The 21,619-nt window shown below is 35.6% G+C and overlaps 1 protein-coding gene across 2 annotated transcripts; it reads right to left on the reverse strand.

The window, feature by feature from the left end:
• Window positions 1–615: 615 nt before the first annotated feature.
• LOC132600489 (uncharacterized) lies at window positions 616–16,135 on the reverse strand. Of its 2 annotated transcripts, XM_060313697.1 has the most exons (18): window positions 15,925–16,134; window positions 14,122–15,617; window positions 13,951–14,037; window positions 13,621–13,871; window positions 12,362–12,454; window positions 12,127–12,208; window positions 11,787–11,846; window positions 11,665–11,717; window positions 11,202–11,368; window positions 9,674–9,884; window positions 8,756–8,813; window positions 8,597–8,653; window positions 8,193–8,447; window positions 1,820–1,887; window positions 1,656–1,712; window positions 1,489–1,582; window positions 1,233–1,373; window positions 616–1,134 (listed from the first exon to the last, which is right to left on the reverse strand). In XM_060313697.1, the coding sequence occupies exons 2-18, from the start codon at window positions 15,577–15,579 to the stop codon at window positions 1,042–1,044; spliced, it is 3,285 nt and encodes a 1,094-aa protein (XP_060169680.1). In that variant the 5' UTR covers window positions 15,580–15,617; window positions 15,925–16,134; the 3' UTR covers window positions 616–1,041. The 2 variants fall into 2 exon arrangements, with proteins under 2 accessions (XP_060169680.1, XP_060169679.1); XM_060313696.1 differs by having other exon boundaries at window positions 14,122–16,135.
• Window positions 16,136–21,619: the final 5,484 nt, after the last annotated feature.

Consider the following 21,619-nt stretch of genomic DNA (forward strand, 5'->3'; position numbering starts at 1 on the left):
GAAAGGGTAAGAAATATTCCTAAGTTATTCGAGATAGGTCGACTTTACCATGAGTTACATTTTTTGATTAAAAATGTTCGTCTTAGTTCAGAAATACCCTCCAACTATCCAAATAGCTCAAAATACTTTTTGTACTGACGGTTGTTTCTAAATCTAAGAAAAAGAGGCCAATTTTACCTTTTAACTATTCAGTAAGTGCTGTTATCAATTTGAGATGATAATTGTCGGAAAATAATTATATTTGGAAGAGTGTTACTCCTGCTCAAGCTCTAAAACATCTTATCTGTTTTCAGGAGTAAAAATCAATGAATTAATCCTGGGATTATAGTTCTGGGATTAAATTATCCCACCTCCCAAAAATAATGGGATAAGATGGGTTAACATAGACTAACTTTAGCATAAATTTTATACCTTGTTTGGCTGAAAGTATAAAATTTATCTCAAAGTTAAATCCCTGAATATCCAACCTTATCCCGCGTACTAAACGACCTTGGAATTAAGTGTATTTAAGTGCAGAAGGATAGAGGAGTGAACCCATTATCCCCGAGGCTGCGATTGGCCCAAGGTTTGTCTCCAGACAGATATTCCGCTCATCGAACAAATAAACACACAACAAAAAGGAAAGAGCGTTGGTAATGACTAAAATAACAAATCAAAAGTACTATGATAAACAAAGGCGACTTTTCAATTGTTAATGTAGCAAAAATGGAGCCATTAAGTAGCATTGGACCTTCTCATTTGAGAGAAACAAGATAACATACTACATCTAAATCCTGCTGAATTTCACAGTTGGCAACTTCCAAAACTGAGATAGCCCAATGTTTCCAAATAATAGCCCCTACTAACAACTGATGTACATTCACAGACACTAAACTATTCCCCTATATACACCACCAAAATGAAACTAGAGCACTGTACATCCGTTGTCATAGGAAAGAAAATCGAACCCATTTTCCACAAAATATGTGCAGAACAAATCATGCATCTTCTCTAAAATTCAATTGTTTCCCTTTGGTAAAATAAAGGACACAAGGCCAACGTTTAATCATCAGATTTAGCACTCCCGACTTGCTTCTGGAGCATCGACGTTCCAGAAAAAACCATCATCTGGTAATTTTTCCGATAGTTTTTCAGCTGCAAGGGCAATGATGCATGGGTTATAACAGGAAAAAAAAAAACATAGAAAAGGGATAGACGAAAGGCAATGCACAATTTCTTATATATCAAGATACCTGTTCTTGGTCGATCTTCTTAAAGCTAAATCTATTTGTCCAGATTGACTCTGCTTCTTCTGCTGAAGGAAGTACAAGGTTTTCTACATTCAGGGACTGCAGAAGGTTCTCAATACAAGAAAACAAAGATTGAAAGTAGCCCTGTGCAGGAAAAACGAATTTTTTTAATTAGTTACAAACACTGAAAGACTAGGTATATCGAAATAGCGTAACCTGAAATCAGACTCATTGTAAGCTTAAAATTTAAGTGAGTCACCTGTCCTTGACATTTAGTACTTGTCGCAACTAAAGGCAGTTCTGCCACTTCCTTGCCAAAAATACGGATAATGCCAGCAGAAACAACCAATGAACTGCAAAGTGGAAAATGAATTAGTTGGGTTAACCGACAGACTTATTTGGAGCAATGGTTAAGTGGTTTCTTACTTGACCAATAGTATTGCGCAGAACATCCCTCCATAGTCTTGGTCCTTGAAATTCCTTCTGAAAATGATATGTAAATAAAGTGATGGAGGTTATGTCCACTAAACTAAATGTATTCACAAGAAATGACAGATCAAATGAGAAGCTAAAAGAACATTATTACTTACCCATAGACCATGTGTGGGATCAAATCTAGACGGCTAGTACTTGCATCAGCAATTGGGTCAAATCGTTCCTATACCACAATGCAAAGAACATATTATTAAATTCACATATATTATATTATACATACAATAAGCATCACTTATTAGCGCATGGGGAACTACCAAGCATACCTCAATTATCTACCTCTAAACTATATTAGCAAATAGGTAATCAGGATCATTGTTTTAAAAGGCAGTGTCAGGACTCGCCCCGGAGCTCGCCTCGGGGCAGGGCAGTGGCAAAACGCCCTGGGGCTAACGTGCGGGGCTTAGTTCCTATGAGGCTTACGCCCTAAGCGCCCAACCGTACACCCTAAACACGCCTAACGCCCAACGCCCGAGGCTCGCCTAACAGTTCTTACACAAATTATATTTTAAATTCCTTAATTAAAATCATTCACCCTCATAATTGTTTAATAAAATAATGATACTTAATAGTTTTTCATCTATAGAAATAGAAGATTGGGTGTAACTCATATAACAAGTCGTAGTATTGGATATTAACTATTTGAGAACGTCGTGAGGGTGAATATCACTTAATTTTTTAAAAAAAAACACATAGCGGAACTGTACATTTTCACTTGTCATTGGTCATAAGTCCTATGTATCAAAATTATCATATAATTCTATTTTTTGTTCATGAAGAAGTTATGTTCTAATTGTAATATTGATAAATTTTATTGATTATTTGCTTATAGGGAGATAAAATGAATAGTATGATAGTAATAGTGTTTTAAGAAACTATGTTTTTTTCCGTGTTTGAAAGTTAAAATGTTAGAATTGATTTGCATTTCATAATAGCTTTTATTTCATTGTATTGTTTATACTTGTAAAATTATGTTATATATAATTACAAATTATAAGCTGTGTATAATGGATTGCTTTGATAATTTTTTTGTGAGGATCGCGCGCGCGCGCGCACACACACATGTATATATATATATATATCATTTATTTACAGTTTTCTTTTATTTTTTTATGTAATTTTACCTATTTAAAATTTTTTATTGTAATTATATTATTTTAAGAAATACTACCATGGGGCATACGCCCCGTGCCTCGAGGCTTACGCCTCGTCGAGGCGTATGTAAAACACCCCGCCTTATGCCCCGCCTTTTAAAACATTTAGGATACAATACAACTGGAGTTTTTTAAGTGAACTGCAAATGCAGCAACACAAGGCAGCAAATGCAGCAACACATGGGATTCCAATACCATACCCACAAACTTTAGCCGGGGCATTCTGAATAGGATTATAACAATTCATTTGCTTTATGCTAGGAGTTAGATAGTAGTTGTTAGTGGGAGATTTTTTTTTTTTGAGTCAATAGTTGTTAGTGGGAGGTAGCAGGCAAAAGGTGCAATAGTTGAGGAGCACACGAAATGGCCCAGAGACAACTGCATTTAAAAAACGAGGGTGTCATAGAGCCTGTTTGGATGGGCTTATGCCTTTAAGCTGAAAACAGCTTATAAGTCAAAAAAAATAAGTTGGGGTAGTCTAACTTATTTTTTTTGGCTTATAAGTTGTTTTCAGCTTATAAGCTGCTTTAGATAAGCTAAGTCAAATGGACTCAATTATTTTTTTAAGCTTATTTTAAGTACAAAATAACTTTAAGCTGGTCAGCCAAACACTCAAAAAAGCTAAAATCAACTTATAAGCCAACTTATAAGCCAATCCAAACGGGCTCATAATAGTTCATTCAAAAATAATCACCAACCTAAGACTTGATCAATATACAAAATAAAGGGGAACTCCTGAAGCACAAAACGACTAAAAATCAAGTTGGGCAATGACAGCAGTGGCTAGGCTGGGTTGTGACTTGTAAGCTAGCTGATTGGAATTTTGTACCTCAAAAAGAGAGAGAGAGAGAAATAGATATAACCAAACCCAGACTAAGGGTCAGTTTTGTGGAGAGAAAAAACCCCCAAATTAAGGGATGTAAATGCACCCACATCTAAACTAAGGCTCGTGACGCTCCTATTCCCACCCCCGAAAAGAAGGTTCCAATTTGATGTACAAAGGGAGTAAAAAAAACAGAAGAAAAACTCTAAGACAATGGACCAATATTATACCAATTTGAGATGAGAAACTGGTATTGGAACAAGCCGAGAGCCTGAAAAGTACTGTGGGTGTCAAAACGAATTTCTTACTAGGGAGGAAAGTGACTTCTTAACCTAACAGGGTATTTGAATTAATCATGAAAACAAGGGGGAATTGTTCAGACAAAGCTTAGAGTAGGAAAGGAAACAGGAAACAGAGCACTATACTAGCATGATCGGAAATGTATTAATATATTTTTCTTGAGCCGAAGGTCTACTGGAAACAACCTCCCTACTCCACAAAGGTAGGGGTAAGGTCTAAGTACACCCAGTGTTATTAATGGCGAGCAGACCTTCAAAAGGCGCGCCAATGGCGAGAAAGGCGCTAATGGCGCATGGCGAGGCGACCAGAATTTAAAAAAAAAACAATTAAAAGAAGTGGAGGACTTAAATAAAGTGGAGGACTCTTTTCATGTCCCCTTTTCCCGTTTTGTTGTCTGACACTAATTTGTTTTCTTTATTTAATAAATAAAAGCTCCACTAAGTTCTTAGTGGAAAGTTTCAGGTATGTCTCTTTCTCCTTCTTGTTTTTCTTCAGTTCTTCTTCTTTCTTCTTCTTTCTTCCTCCTGTATTTTCGACTTCTGCTTCTTCGTCTGTTCTTCTTCTTTCTTCTTCTTTTTTTTCCGGCGACAATTGGCCTATTTCCGGCCACCTCTGGTTTTTTTTTTCCTTCTTCTATTCTCTTCTTCTTTTTCTGTTTTTTCTCCTCTGTTTTTTTTCCTTCTTCTATTCTCTTCTTCTTTTTCTGTTTTTTCTCCTCTGTTTTTTTACCCTCAGTTTTTTTCACCTCTGTTTATTGCTCTGTTTTTTTCTCCTCTGTTTTTTCCTCTGTTTTTTTTTTCTCTGTTTGGACCAGTGAGACAGTGGTTGTTTTGCTCCTATTTTTTCTGTTCAATAATTGTTTAAATTTTGTTATACAATTATAAACAGTAGGTTCAAATTCAATGGAATCGTCGGACGCTAGCAAAAAAGACATAGGTTGGAATTATGGTGCCAAAGGCCCAACAAAAGATTCAGTCACATGTATCTTTTTTGTCGAGAAACTTTCAATGGCGGAATTACTCGACACAAACAACATTTGATTGGTGGTTACAGAAATGTAAAAAAATGTGGAACTTGTCCTCCTGAAATTAGGGAAGAAGTAAAAAAGTATGTTGAAAGTAAACAGTTGTTAAAAACTCAAATGTTGCACCAACCATCCTTGGCTAATCTCTCTGATGAAGATGATGAAATGAGGCCTCCTCCCTCAAAAACACAAAAAATGTCATCCAATGCATCATCCACGGCACGGACTGCCAATGTGAAAGGTCCCATGAATCTTTATTACCCGCAAACATCAAAGGGGAAGGGAAGCAGTAGCACGGCAGCGTCTGATGCATCCAAGAAGTTGCTAAGAGATCGCGCTGTAAGTGCTTTTGCAGTATGGGTATATGATGCAGGGCTCCCTTTTAATTGTGTAAATCACAAAAGTTTTGATAAATACATTGAGGCCATAGGACAATATGGCCCAGGAATGAAACCTCCTACCTATCACGAAATTAGAGTTACTCATCTAAAAAAAGAGGTGGAGAAGATAGATGAGATTATTGAGGAACTAAATTGATATGGACAGAGTTTGGGTGTTCAATTATGATGGACAAGTGGACAGCACGAAATGGAAAAATGATCATCAATATTTTGGTCAATTCTCCATTAGGTGGTGTGTTTCTTGGGTCAGTCGATGCTAGTGATGAATCTACAAATTCCACCAAGATGTTCAACTTGTTTGAGAAGACTATGAAGCAAATTGGACCGGAAAATGTTATACAAGTTGTTACCGATAATGCTAGCGATAATGTTAAAGCCGGTGACATGATAATGGGTGTGTACCCGCACATTTACTGGACTCCATGTGCTGCCCATTGTATCAATTTGATGTTTGGTGACATCTTCAAAATAAACCCGTATGCTTCAGGTGAAAAAAAATAGCTCTAACTTTCTTTATAGCTTATACTATATTACTATATGCTTATTACTTATTACTTAGCTACTGAAATAATCCTTTTACAGTTTTTCAGAAGGCCATTAAGATACATTCTTACATAGCAATGAGACCATTGTTGTTGAACATGATGAGAAGATATCCAAACCAAAGAAATTTGGTGAAACCGGCTAAGACAAGATTTGCAACGGCCTTCTTAACTTTGCAATCTTTTTACATGCAAAAGAAAAACTTGAGAACTATGATCTTCTCAACCGAATGGACAGAAAGTAGATTTGCAAAGGAACTTTTGGGAAAAGAAGTTGTCAGACATCTTACTTCTACATCTTTTTGGAATGATGTTGTTAGGGCACTTAAAGTTGGTTCACCTTTGATAGTAGCGCTTCGCTTGGTGGATGGAGAAAAAAAACCATCAATGGGCTATATTTATGAAGCAATGGATAGAGCCAAAGAAGCTATTGAAAAGGGTTTTCATGGTGATCGGAAGCAATATGAGAAAGTTTTCGAAATCATTGATCGGCGGTGGACGGACCAACTTCATAGACCTTTGCATGCAGCAGGCCATGTTTTGAACCCGGGAATGTTTTACACTAATTATCAAAATAAGACTTTATCAACAGAAGTGTGGAATGGTTACTTTGAATGTGTTAATAAGATGGTCCCTAATGCAACACAAGATGCTCTCATCAAAGAGCTTCATATGTATAAAAATGCATTGGGGACTTTTGGTATGCCTCAGGCTATAAGAAACAGAAACAAAACATCCCCTTGTAAGTGGGTTGATTTAGTTATTTTTATAGCTTTACTTAAGTTATTTGACTTATTTATAATTATTAAACCTTTAATTTTTTTTTATAGCTGAATGGTGGTCGGTATTTGGTAATCATACTCCAAACTTGCAACAGCTTGCCATAAGAGTATTAAGTTTAACTTGTAGTGCATCCGGATGCGAGAGAAATTGGAGCGTGTTTGAACATGTGAGAAGAAGATTTATTATATTCTAATTTCTATATACATTATTATTAGTATCTACTAATTAGTTTCTACAACTTATGCGCAGATTCATACCAAAAAGAAGAATAGGCTTGAACTATCGCGTCTCAACAATCTAGTGTACATTAAGTACAATAGAACATTGAGACGTTATGATGTTGGCGATACCGTTGATCCAATTCTGTTGGATAATATTGACGAAGCAAATGAATGGTTAATTGGATGCCCCCAAAATGAAGAAGAGGAACTAGTATACGAGGGATGTGATCTTGATTGGGGTACTGTTTCTAGGGCGTCTGGAGTTGAGGAGAATATCTATAGTCTTAGGGGTGGTTCTTCAAGTTCAAGGTCACATAACAAGGGCAAAAGAGTAGCTACTATTGCTACAAGCTCACTTCGTTCTCGGTGCTTAATTGATGAAAACTCCGAGTCCGAGACCGAGACCGAGCCCGAGCTCGAGGAGGAAGAAGATGAGGAGCAATATAATGTTGAGAATCTTGGATATCAAGAATTTGGAAATCTTGAAGATCTTGAATTTGAATAGACTTTTAGTATTGCACTATTGCTTTAATTTTAGTATTGCTTGTCTTGTCACTTATGAATTATTGAGTCATTGACTCGTTCAAGTTATGGACTTTTAGTATCTACTATCTACTTTTAATTTTTGAATTGAAATATTTGCTAATTTGTTATTGCTAGTGAGATTTTGATTATTTACATATGCAATTAAATATTTTAATTTTTTGGTATTTATTGGCGCCGCCCTTCAAAAAGGCGAGCGCCTCGCCGCGCGCCGCGCCTTAAGGCGAGGCAGGCCCTTGTCGCCTTTAGTCGCCGCGCGCCGTCCAAAACAATGAGTACACCCCACCCTCCCAGATCCGACTTGTGGGAATATGCTGGGTATGTTGTTGTAGAACATAAGAATGATCTCTATTTATCTCTGATTTCAAAAAGGGTAGAGAGGCAAATATTCAGGAGCTCGGTTTGCTTTCTAAAGGTGGGAGGAATTAACTTAATGCACACAAAAGTATAATAACCAGAGTATTCAAGTAAATGCCTGAACGCATATAGAAAAGAGAATAGGAACATAATGGGAAAAGATACTTAAGCTCTCTCTCTAATTTCAGAGGCAAAATGAGTTCTTAAAGATGCACAATCTGCAATTCATAGGAATGTTTAGCAGGTCTCTAGAGGTTATGCTGCTGCTTCTTCTTTTCCGAGTCGGAAGCGCAGTAGGAAAGAAACTAGTAATAGAAACTCACATGGAAAATTGAAACAGCACCAGATAGCCAGACCCTAGTTTCTTCGGATGACATTTTCCCACTTAGCAGCCGCCATTTAATGTCAAGACTGGAGTTATTCTCATTATTCTCTGAATCTTTTCCTTCATTCTTTTCCTTCAAAAGTTTCAACAAAGACTCTGGAATGTTCTGTTCTCCTTCTGACACCAGCTTTCCCAGAGCAAAATGAATTCTACTGCAGTCTGTGCAGCAAAACCATTTATCTTTTGGCAATTCCTGAAGTGAGGAGGAGGGTTTCAAACGTTGACTAGAGATCAGTGTGTGTAAAAATGTTCATGCTTAACAATGTATTTGTACAATGCAAAGAACGTAGGAGAGATACTAGAAATAGGAAAACATGCAATCGAACGGAAAATTCTGCAAACCTGTAAATCATCTATGTTGTGCTCCTTCAAACATCCAACATGATACTCCTTCTCACACTGCAAAAAGCAACAGAAAACTTCTTCAATGCTTGACCTTACTGAGAATCCACAAAAGGGTAACATTAGATATTATATTATTCAATACTAACAAAATAATACCTGATCACAAATAATTACTGTCCGTGGGCCAAATCCTGATTTGCTGAAATCCTGATTCCTGCAAACATCAAAGAAAGATATGAGACTACTGAATAGCATAGCAACAGTGCGAGACTTTCAAATTTGACATAGTTATAATATATCTTTCACTATGCAGCTGAAGGAAAAAACACAACTAATGGTTTCCAAAAAAAAATAAAGCCTTAATACATATTTGATGATCCAGCAGCATGATAATAATATGGAACACCAAAGACATGATATTTGTATAGAGAACATGCGATGATCACTACCATGCGAAGATATCCAATAGGAACATGATCTAGTGCATTTCTGGAACACATGCCAACACTTCGGTACTATCAAGTTTGTAATACTCCCTCAGTCCAATTTATATGAAATTTTCTCAATTTTGGAATGCTCCAAAGTGTTTTGACATTCCAATTCTCTACAACTTCCACAACTCTCAAGAATTCAAATAAATTAAACTATTTAAAATTTAGACTTTGATGTGATGTTTTCTCTGTCAAACTAACTTTTCAACCATTGCTTTGATACTATTTCCCACGCAAACCTTACCCCTACCACTGTGGGGGTAGAGAGGCTGTGTAACTAATATCTAAAACTACATCTAACCTTGTCTAGTCATGCATAGTGCATAATACGCTACAGAAAGAAATAAAAAAGACTGCCCCTTGAAGAAAAAGAAAATACCCTGGATATCAGAATTAAGTCATTATTCTTTTAAACAATCAAAAAAATTGTGTCAGTATTCTTTAACTGTTTGGTTCAAAAGTACATAATGGAAGGTGCAAGTCTTGAATAGATTTCATATATCACTTCAAGCCTCATGTGACTACTATTTGCCATCAATAATAAGTCGAGTTAGTTATGGAAAAAAAGGAATAGAAATGTGACCTGCAGAGCACACAAACACTAACTTCAGTGTCTAAAGCTTCCACCATACGAATACATCGTTTTGTTATCTGTTCGATGGCATCAACTCCAGCAACCCTCCCAGCAGCTATAGCATTGGCATTATTCTCAACAAATCTTTCTTTTGCAAACATATTTTCACAGTATTTACAATACCAGGTACCCGTGGGAATACTTGGCAAAGAAACACACTCTGCAACAGAAACAAGATTGCAATGAGCACGTGAAAACTAAGGTCTAGGTTGCTTGTCAATCATTTACATCCACAGTTTGATGTCTCATGAAAATCAAATTGCAATTTGATCATTACACCTGAAAATACATCTTCTGTAGTTCATCATAATAACTACTCCCTCTATACCAATTTACATGACAAACTCTTCCCATTTTTTTAATATCCCAAACTGTTTTGACACCAATGCATTAATATTATTTAATCCAATTCTCAAAAAATAAATTCGTTGGACTATTCAAATTTATATTTTACTCCCTATCAAATTAACTCAAAAAACTAGATTACTGTCCTTTTTTTAACCACTATTAATATATTACAAAGTCAATTGACATTCTAAAATCAGAGTCAAGTCAAATGGTGCCACGTAAAATGAAATAAAGTAGGTAATCTAATTGATTGCACCAATTAAAACCTTTTTCTGAACACATAATATACTTATTTGAACAAAGTGACAACTGATACACCATATAGGTTCGCTAGGTGACTAAAAAGTTAAGAGACATTTCACAGACACCTTTTACAATGTATTTCATCCTTCGAGAAAAGGAGCATACAGGTCTATCTGTAAATTCCATGTTTTCCATGAGTAATGTTACAGAAGAAGAGCCCATTGGACTCCACCACTAATTTGTGGACCAATAACTAGAGTAAAGTGAATCTTTTTTCTGCAGAGGTTCAACAAAGAGCAAAAGAAGATGACCATCGATTGCACACCAATTAGAGTTTCATGTAACTCCATCACATTACTATCTGATGAGTTCATCCCTTTAGTATCCAACATGGTTCGTAGGCAGTGCATGATGATGAGTAGCCTTATGATTCAGAATGGTCTTTAATACCAAGTTAAGAAGCTAGCAATTATGCAAGAGACCAAGCACCCAATCTGATAGCTGATGCAGCACAATGCTACCCAACGGACAATGGGAGGAGATCCAGTTGACTATATGTATTCTGTAAGTTATATGCCCCCCTTGACTGTATAGGCATCCGTATCTTGCTGGACAATACTCAACCTGCCTACATCACATTTTGTACAATGTCTTGCTTTTTCCGGTAGCCCTTCCAAAAATCCCGTGCAATTTACTCATATTGTTATATCATTATCTCACTTTTACCATGCTAAATGGAACTATAAATTGAATTTGAGAAAAAAATATGCAACAATCAACATGGTGCATTATCTTAACTTCCTAAGACAGCTCAATACTGAATTGTTAAAAGGAAACACAAGAAAGACAGTTGATAACAGAACTCAACAATAAAGAACACATTAACCTGAGTGAAAAGCTCTTGGACAATTGTCACAGCACAGGAGGTCCCCTCCGTCAGCACATATGGAGCAGAGATCATCATTTTCCTCAGCTGAGGACCTCCGTTCTTTTGAAAGTTTGATAGACAACTCATGCAGAGACACCCCGTTGGAAGTATATATGTACAAATAACTGCAAAAAGTAATGCAAAAGGATTAAGGCAAACTAAAGCTTTCAGCCAAAGAATTTGCACTAAAGCCATTCATGCACTCGAAGAATATTAATTACTGTCTCAAAAACAACTTGCTTCTTGACTTCAACAGCCCATCCGTTAATATTTCATATACCCACAACCCTTCCAGAAAAGGAATGTAAAAACAGCAACTCAATAAGAAAAAGGGGTAAAACCGCTAAAATGACTTGGATATGTCCCTGATCCCTTACACAATTTATCCAGAATAAACCACATATAAGAAACAGACACTCACGGTTTCCGGCGAGAAGCGCAACCTGCATGAGCCTCAAACTGTGAAGGACTGACCTGTAAGAACACAAGGGATTAGCATACGACAGCTGATTTTAGTACTCACGAAACACAGGAATTGCATACCTCAGTATTGCAACAGTAGCAATAAATTCCATGACCTTTCTTATAACCCTCGAGCAATTTCTGCCAGGACACAGCAAGCAAGTTAAAATCCCAAAGAATGTAGATATGAAAAAAGCTAGTGAGCAATTCTTTGATAAGTAAATAATTTCTATTCCATCAAAAGCGCACCAGAAATCTACGAATGTACAAATCTAGTGAACAAACTGCTAGCATGTTTACAACAACAAATGTGACAAGCAATTAAAAATGGAATATCCAATGTTGGGTTGATTATTAAGCTGTTACAATACAAAAGTGGAGCAATTAAAAATGAAGCAATCTAATTGGGTTGAATATTAACCTCTCCTCGGACAAAATATGATAATTCAGTTCCGTCAGGAAGTGCACCTTCCTCGAATACAAGTTTGTGCATGCGGAGGTCCCTGTAAAGACAGAGCAAGATGAAGTCACAAAGAAACACCATGACGAAGCAATAAAAGTATGAAAGCTAATAAAAAGCTTAGATGCCAGAGCAATGGAAAAATTAAATCAGCAAAGACCAAGAAGAGAAAGCTTTAACAAGAAAAAAGTCTTACTTTCTAGTTAACTTCCCGTGAGCTTTGCTTTGAGTTCCACCGCCAGAAGGCATTCGATCGGTCAACTTTGTAGCAGGCATAGATGATGTGGACCTGAAGCAAATGGTGAAAAATCACATATTGACATAAGAAGGTGAGGAATCATAAGACAATAAAAGATATACAAAGGAATACACGAGGCAAATGTTTTAATTATCTAAAACATGGACAGAACATAATGGTAATGTTGCAGCATCCCATGGTAGAACAGATGTAATAAGACTGAAGAAGAATATATGACAATACCATTTCAATTATTTTACGTGTTTGGGGATAAGAATGTGTATCCACATTTTTCATATCATTTTCTTTTAGTTGGTGAAGCTAAACTATCTCACTCTTACCAGAATGATTTCCCTACCACAACAGACAACAGAAATAGATCTATATATGAAGTTGGCAGATTTAGTTCTGGTAGTTATCAATGTTGAAAAATTAGGGAGGAGAAGCACTCCCAATCACTCAATTCTTGCTTGAGGACACATGGAGGAAATGATTCTTACTTCACTCTACTTGCTTTCTCAATCAATGATTTTCTCTTTGAAGACAAGTGGTGGAAAATATTCTTCTACCAACTTGACTTACATAAAATATTATAGTCCTAGGTATTTACCGGAATTCTTCTAACATGTACCTATTCTAGTACATGTATCATAATTTAATTCTAAACTTTCCTATTCCCTAGTTCATGAATAAAAGCATACATGCATCTTAGCATTAATTTCCTAATGCATGAACTAGGCGTATTCATGTACTTGGGATGAATCTAGTTTACTTTTTCAACAATCGATTCTTCGATGATGAAGTAGGGATGACAATCATCAGGCTAAAGTCCAACTTATGCTGCTAACTTCTAACCAGATCACTACATTGAAAAAGGAAGGGACAAGAAGGAAGGAAGCTAAGCCGTGTTAGCATATCAACTGAGATATTTCATATTTGAACAAAAACAGCCAATGAGAGACATCTTCATCCTTTTAAGGATATCTGTCACTTTGAAAGCAAAAGGTACACGCAAACTTGGCAAAAGCACCCCAGGCAAGCCTTATTCAACATTGCAGTTTTATATAGTATGACCACGCATGTTCAAGATGTTTAGAATAGCAATATCGGACCATAAGCAGAAGCAATATGCAAGGCTCTTGATAATAATTATAGAGTAATGTATAAGCTTACAAACAGAAGCTTCCATGACCACAAAAATAGCTAGATGTTTATACCTGCTACTAGCTTCACTAATTTGAGCAGGGGTAGATTTAAACTCCTTTGGGGTCATGCATACTGAAGCAAATAATTTGGCATCCGCACTCCCGATGGCATTTTTTATCACTAATTCCACTTCATCATCAGAAGCATCTTTACACATATTTAATACATCCCTCAGAGTTTTTCCATTCTCCAAATAGATGTATTCAGGTGGACGTTTGTTGGCACTATTGGCATGCAGCTCAAATTGATTTGGTGTAACAACCTGTATTGAGCAAAGAAATATAACATATAAGCAATACTTCAGCTAATCTACTGAAGAAAATACAAAAAGCTACACTTACAGATGTCCCATGACAGTTATCACAGAAGCACAATATTCCCGACCCTCTAATCTCTCCGCGAAGTCCTTTTGCTGGACGCCCTCTCCCCTAAATTACAATTATTTGGTTAATCTCTGAACAGAATTGAGGTCATCGCCAAACAGAAACTCAAAAAATGCCTTTAAAACTCACCTTCGTGTTGCCACGAATGTAGCGAACAGGTAGACCCTCCAGCAAACCTGTATCAAGAAGATCTTTCAACTTTGTGGGAATTTTAGTTAGTGCAACTTTCTTGGACATCTTCAACTCCAACTTTGCAGGAGCAGACATAGTTCCCGCAGAATCGGTTTCGCGAACCTCCTCAATCTTAATGCTATCGCACTGAGATACCTTTACATCCTCTTTTGGTTTCAAAGCAGACCTAGTAAACCGCCTTATAGGTGTCTGTAATAACACCTTTTGCTCGTCTTTACCATCACCCTGAGCATTAACAGCTAATTCAGGAACAATTTCAGGCATTGCTTCGACAATGCCATCACTGGCCTTCTCTGTTTTAGCCATTTCAGTCTTCATATCATCTCCACAATTTTGCTCATTTTTACCATCAACCTGAGCGGTAACAGCTAATTCAGGAACAATTTCAGGGACAATGCAATCACTGGCCTTCCCTGATTTGAGCATTTCAGTCTTCGAATCATCTCCACAATTTTGCTCATTTTTACCATCAACCTGAGCAGTAACAGCTAATTCAGGAACAATTCCAGACATTGCTTCAACAATGCAATCACTAGCATTCCCTGTTTTAGGCAATTCAGTCTTACTATCATCTCGACGATTTTGCACATCGTTTTCATCACCCTCAGCAGTAACAGCTAATTCAGGAACAATATCAGGCATTGCTTCAACAATGCAGTCACTGCCCTTCACTGTATTAGGCATTTCAGTCTCCATATCATCTCCACGATTTTGATCATCTTTACCATCAACAACTAATTCAGGAACAATTTCAGGCATTGGTTCAATAAAACCATCATTCACTTTCGCTCTTTTACCCATTTCGATCTCAGTATCATCCCCACAATTTTGCATGTCAGCATTTCCTTCTTCTCCAGTCTCATTCTTTTCATCAGAGCCAACAACTTCTTCATCCAGTTTACCTTTCTTCTCATCATCACTATTGCAATCTACCACATCGCTCTTCGGTTCCTCCTCTTCACTCAACAAAACCAAATTTTCTTCCCTTTTCACCACACCATTTCCCTCCATTTCTCCATCAACAACCTTAGAATCCCCCAAATCCTCACTAAAAGCTCCATTTTTCACCTCCGTTTTCCGCTTTTTCGCAGACACCTCAACATCGCTCTTCGGCTCCTCCTCTTCACTCAAAAGAACCGCATTTTCTTCCCTTTTCACAACCCCATTACTCTCCAATTCCTCACTAACAACAACAACCTTCGAATCCCCCAAACCTTCACTAAAAACTCCGTTTTTCGCCTCTTTTTTCCGTTTTTTCAACAAACCCTTAACATTACAACCACTCCCCCCATTACTAGGACTATTCTGACTACCCAACCTTGTACCCCTCTTTTCACCACTCCCAATCCCCCATCCAGCTTGTGACTTCATCAACATCGCAAACTCACGCTTCATTCTTGTCCTAATCGACAAATCAACAATTTCCCCTTGCTCTGAACCATTCACCATTACCAAAAAAAAAAAAAAAAAAAACACTTCAAACACACAATAAACAAATCAATCAATCAAACAAACAAATCCAATGCCACCAAAAACCATCACAAAAATCAAATTACAAACCCTAGCACATTCAACAACAACCAAAAAAAAAAAAATCGAACACACAAAAATCAATCAATCAAACAAACAGATTCAAATCTAATACCATCACAAATAATCAAATTCCAAACCCTAGCACATTCAATACAAACAAAAAACAAGAAAAAAAAAACTAAAATTTCTTTTCAATACTAGACAAACCTTGAAATACTTATACGAAACGCCTGTTTTTGTTAGATATATGCATTGTATGTTTATAAATATATATATATATATATATATGAAATTTTTGGGTTATGTTTATATAAGGATGCGATTTAGGGTTTTATTTTTTTGATTTGGGAAATTTTGAGAGAGAAAAAAAAAAATGGAAGATTGAACAGTTAGGGTTATACAGAGAAAAATTGGGGGGGTTTTCATTAAAGATGATGACTTGGATTGTTTTGTTGTATGTTTATGTTAAATACCTAAATTAGCCCTTATTAATCTAAACGATGTAAAAGAAGTATACTATTTGCGAAGGGATCCTTGATGTTTTCCTTTTTGTTGTTTGACCCTTAAAATGGAAAGGGGGTTATTCATTCAAGATAATGACTTGGATCGTTGTGACGTTGTGAATTTCCTAAACTAGCCCCCATTAATCTAAAACGGTGTGAGAAAAATGTAGAATTTAAAGTGTCCTTGATGTTTTTCTTTTTGTTGTTTCACCCTTAAGTTTAGCACTCTATTTAGTGGTCGTTTGGTAGGTAGTCAAAATTATCCCGAGATTATAATCTCAGGACTAATTTATCCCATCTCTTGGGATTATTTTATACCATCTAAAATGTGGTATAAAATAATCCTGGGATAAGTGTGATATCCCACCCTTGAGATTATGCTTCATTTTGTATCGTGTTTGGTAGAAGATAAATTTATACCTCCTACCAAACACGGTACAAAAAATTAGTGCTGGAATATCCCAGCCTATACCATGCACCAAACGAGGTCTTAGTGTCTGGATTTTGAGTAATTTACTTGAGCTCTATCCAGGCTTATTTGTAATTTTTCTTTTATTAGTAGTCTAATAGTAAATAAGGTAGAGATGACAATTTCAGCTCATATTTAGAAAATTAGCTCATTTAACTCACATTTTAGTGAGTTGGTTACTCATATTACAGGTGGGTAAAATATGGGTTTCAGGTCTCTTTTTAACCCATAAAAATATGATAAAATATGAGCATATATGAACTCACTAGACTCAATAACAATTCATTTTCCTCAAAATAGAAGAAAATGTTTTTGTTAAAATTTTGAGGGAAAACACTTTTCCGGTCGGGAAAAAATTCACCAACTCACCCCCAACCCTAACCCACCGCACCCCACCCTCCACCACTCACCTCCGCTACCACCACCCACCCCCCTCCCCGGAATTTTCTATTTCATATTTTATGTTACTTTTGTAAAAAAAATTACAAAAATAAAAACCTTACCTCCCCCACCCCCTAACACCGCATTTTTTATTTCATATATTTTATCTTTTATTAAAAAAAATGAGAAATTTTTTCTTACCCCAACCCCTCCTAAATTAGCCCCAATTAATCTAAATGGTGTAAGAGAAATGTACATTTTGCAAGGGGTCCTCAATTTTTTCTTTTTTGTTGTTTGGCACAAAATTATCTTGGGATTATGATCTTGGGACTAAATAATCCCTAGATAAGTTTTTACTAGTTATTTATTTAGTTCATTGGATTAGAAATGGGATATACTAGGTATAGAGCCCGTTTGGATTGGCTTATAAGTTACTTATAAACTGTTTTCAGCTTTTTTGAGTGTTTGGCTAGCCAACTTAAAGTCATTTTGTGCTTAAAATTAGCTCAAGAAAATAATTGGGCCCGTTTGACTTAGCTTATAAGCTGCTTAAAATAAACTCATCCAAACAGGCTCATAATTTAAAACATGTGTTTGTTTTGAAGTTGGATAAATTTTTTATTTTCAATTTTAACCTTGATATTTCAATAACTTAGATGTAATTGAATCATAAATTGCAGAAAATATGCAATTTTTCAGATTATGTTGAGTGTTAAAAGTTTTGTCTTGCCCGATATAATATGTGTGTATGTTGTGATATATATGTCGAAGTTAAACGTAAACTACACCTTGCGGAATCTAAATTATGGAGCGCGGTGGGCAAAAGTTGTAGACCACCCCAAAGAGGGGCATTTATGAGAATGGCCCGTTTTTAATTACACAAAATCTGGAGTATTGGTAGACAGATGTGCTGGGGCCAATATGCGTAGCTGGAAACTACGTAGGCCAGAGAGTTTTTTTTTTTTTTTTTTAAAGGAATTTTAAATTTTGTATGTAAGCTTTTCGTTCAATGGCGGGAAGATTATTTTATGAAAGAAATTGGGTCGAAATTAATTTGGATATAAGTGGAAATCGCCAACAAATACTATTAAGTGACGTTTGGTTGGAAAAAGTGAAGATGCTAATTTCAACACAAAATTGTATTCTTTTCGTATCAAAATATTTGTCGCGTTTGTTATTTACACGCCTATTAAGAAAACATTTATAAAGGTAGCATTTTGACTATTTTACTCTCTTAACATATTTCATCATGATCTCTCTCCTTAATAAATATTTACTCCACTAATGATAAAACTTATTAAATATTGGTATGTGAACTCACACAGCCCATTGATGTAATTAATACAAGGGTAAAATGAAAAAAAACTACTTAATTTTATATTGGGTAAATAAAACGATTAATATTTTGAGACATGTATTTTTAATAAGGACGGCAAATATTTTGAGACGGAGGGAGTACATTATTTTACATAATATTCGGTTTCATCTTTACTTTTTCACATAAAACTTAACATAATTCATTAAATGAAAAAGGTCCAAAAATGTCCCTGAACTATGAGAAGAGGTCTAAAAATATCCTTCATCCGTCTATTTTGTTAAAAATATCCTTCATCCACCTTTTTTGGCTTACTTATGCCCTTTGACTAACGGTCAACATTGAATTAAAAAAAATAAAAAAATCCAAGTGGCAATTTCTTATTGGCCCAAAGTAAAACTCTTAACCCATTAAAAGGATCCACCCATATATACCCGTTTTTAAACCAACCCGCCCCGAACAAAAAGCTCATGGAGCTTTTTATGGAAGGGGGGTCTCTTTTCTTTTTAAGTTGAATTTTTTGTTCGGGTCGGGTTAGTCCAAAAAATGAAGATATATGGGAGGGCTTTTAATAGGTTAGGTGTTTTAAATTCAGTATTGATCGCAAGTCAAAGGGCATAAGTGAGTCAAAAAAGGTGGATAAGGGTATTTCTAACAAAATAGGTGAATGAAGGTTATTTTTAGACCTTTTTCGATAGTTCAGGGGCATTTTTGGACCTTTTCCGTTCATTAAATTGTGTGGTTTGAATTGTTGTTCCGCATAATTAATTTATAGGTTATGCATAATGCATGTATTATTTTAAGCGGGATAAAATGTTGAGTAAGAATGCTGGAATTAGCTATGCATAAATTAAGTTTAAAACTATTAAATGACCAGCATAGCTAGTAATCTGACATTACAACTGCAAAGATCAGGCATAATATTTCTCTTTTCCATCACGACCCACAAATTTTAAGCTTCATAAAACCTTTTACTTTCATATTAAACTAAATTAAATAGCTTCTTCAATCTCGAAGATTGCTTTTTCATATAGGAAAAACTGCTAATGCTTTTCGATATCATCCATAAAAAGACAGCAGAATCCAAAGAACTAATCTTACACCAATGCCTTAATCACAATGTTATAAGACATTAAATTAGGCTTAATTGACCATTTCGGGGACAATCGCAAAACAAGCGGCCGATTTCATCATATCCCTCTGACTTGATAAATGTGAATACTTTTAAGCCAAAAAAAAACTTAGAAATATAGTAATAAGTAGGCAACTACATGTCTTTTGTTTATTACTCATGAAAAGACATGAAGAGTAGCGGTGGGCGTTCGGTTTTTCGGTTCAGTTTTATCAAATTTCGGCTTGGCTATTTTGGGTTCGGTTTTTTGAAGGTGGACACCAAACACCGAACCAAACTAGTTCGGTTCGGTTCTTTCGGTTTCGGTTTTTTAAAGTTTGGTTCGGTTCGGTTCGGTTTCAGTTTTTTCAATTCGTTTTTTTTTAATATAATATTAGAAGCGATTCCATTGATACTAATTCATATTCTCAAAAGCAATAAAACATAAAATTGATAAATTGAAATCAAAATCAAACAAACAGGATACACAAGAACAGAAAACTATAATCATGACATAGGATTACTTGGTGTTATATACATACCGTAAGAATAATTAAGAAACCACATAAAGGACATACATTAATCCTAAAGAGACATCCTAGTTACCTTTCTTTGTTAAGGATATTTGATTTTTTCAATTGAAGTGGAAAATTAGGGATACAAATGCAAAAGAAGACTTATTACAATTGGGTTTTTTTTGCTTTAAACTTAATGGCCCTGGACTATTTTAATTTTTTTGGGTAATGTATTAAATTTCGGTGCGCGTTTGGTTTTTCGGTTCGGTTTTATCAAACTTCGGTTTCGATTTTTTGACGATGGACACCAAACACCGAACCAAACTAGTTCGGTTCGGTTCGGTTTGTTGAAGTTTCGGTTCGATTCGGTTTTCGGTATTTATGCCCAGCCCTAATGAAGAGTGAATACTTTGTTTATTACTCATGAAGAGTACTCCTAGGAAAGACCCATCAATTATGTTATTTGAGATTCCAACAACAAAATATTTTACAACCTTGATTTCTATTGCATCAAAATGAAAATTAGATCTGTTGTCGATAACATGCTTGTTTATTTGAACTTTTGAAGGCATAGAGCAAAATATTAACTGTCATCATCCAACCTAATCAAAGATAATTGCCATTTTATCAATTCATCCAATCTCAGCCGAGAGTACCAACTAGATGTTTGGTTTACCAGCCAAATATTTTTTTAGTACATTTTACACTTAAACTAATTGATAAGTACTCCTTTAGTTTCCTTTTATATATTTTAATTTGATTGGACATGAAATTTTGTAAGGAATATACTTTTGAATATTGCGGTGTTAGATTACAGTATTTATCATGTATTAAAATGTCATTTGAATCTTATGATATTGACTCTTTAATAGGTCGTGTGAGATATTGAAAGTAAAAAATTGCTAAAGTGATATTTTTAAACGGACAAAAAGGAAAATAAAACATATAAGTAGAAACACGAAAGTGACTAATCAATATTTTTGATAAAAGTACACCATATTGAGAAAAAAAAAATTACATCGTTAAGTTTATAAGCCCAACTAATGCAATTAATATTGAAATGCATGCTCGAAAGCATAGTACTATAGCACAATACACAGAGATGATAGTACTGCTGTATATTCTTTGATTATTTGCTAACAACAAATATTAAGGTAGAAACCCTAACTAAAAAAGGACTAACCAAAATAATTAAGGAACTAATCCAGCTTCCTTAATTCACACACTGCATGATGAAGAGAAGCAAGGGGTAAAGAAAACTTAAAATATTGCCAAAGGATTGGAGTTGCCCTGCGAAAGATTAATTATGAAATAATCTTTCTTCAAGATTCAACTAATAATCTCATTTCCCTCCATTGAGATGGTCGGTGAAAAGGCGGCAGGAGGGCAGAGCCACCACCGGCCACCACAACTCACCAGGTTGAGCTTCCATGACAGACCTTGAGATCATGGTGGAAAACATTTAGTAACTTGACCTAGAGAGTTTTCTTTATTTTTTCTTCTCTTCAAGTGATAAGCTATAGTTAATGAATGACTAGGGTACTATTGGACCAAAGTGTCTTAGGTATTTATAAAGGATATAAGTTAGTATACCAAGAGGCAGAATCA

This window comes from Lycium barbarum, chromosome 6 (genome assembly GCF_019175385.1).
Source record: "Lycium barbarum isolate Lr01 chromosome 6, ASM1917538v2, whole genome shotgun sequence".
Lineage (NCBI taxonomy): Eukaryota > Viridiplantae > Streptophyta > Magnoliopsida > Solanales > Solanaceae > Lycium > Lycium barbarum.

What these genes read in the sequence shown, in the direction of transcription:
- LOC132600489 (XM_060313696.1), bottom strand. Translation starts at nt 15,633, where the DNA reads ATGGTGAATGGTTCAGAGCAAGGGGAAATTGTTGATTTGTCGATTAGG. An exon ending in ACATTCGTGGCAACACGAAG is followed by an intron (nt 14,038 to 14,121) that starts GTGAGTTTTAAA and finishes ATTGTAATTTAG; the next exon opens with GGGAGAGGGCGTCCAGCAAA. An exon ending in GTGCTGTTTCAATTTTCCAT is followed by an intron (nt 1,888 to 8,192) that starts GTGAGTTTCTAT and finishes ATTGTGGTATAG; the next exon opens with GAACGATTTGACCCAATTGC.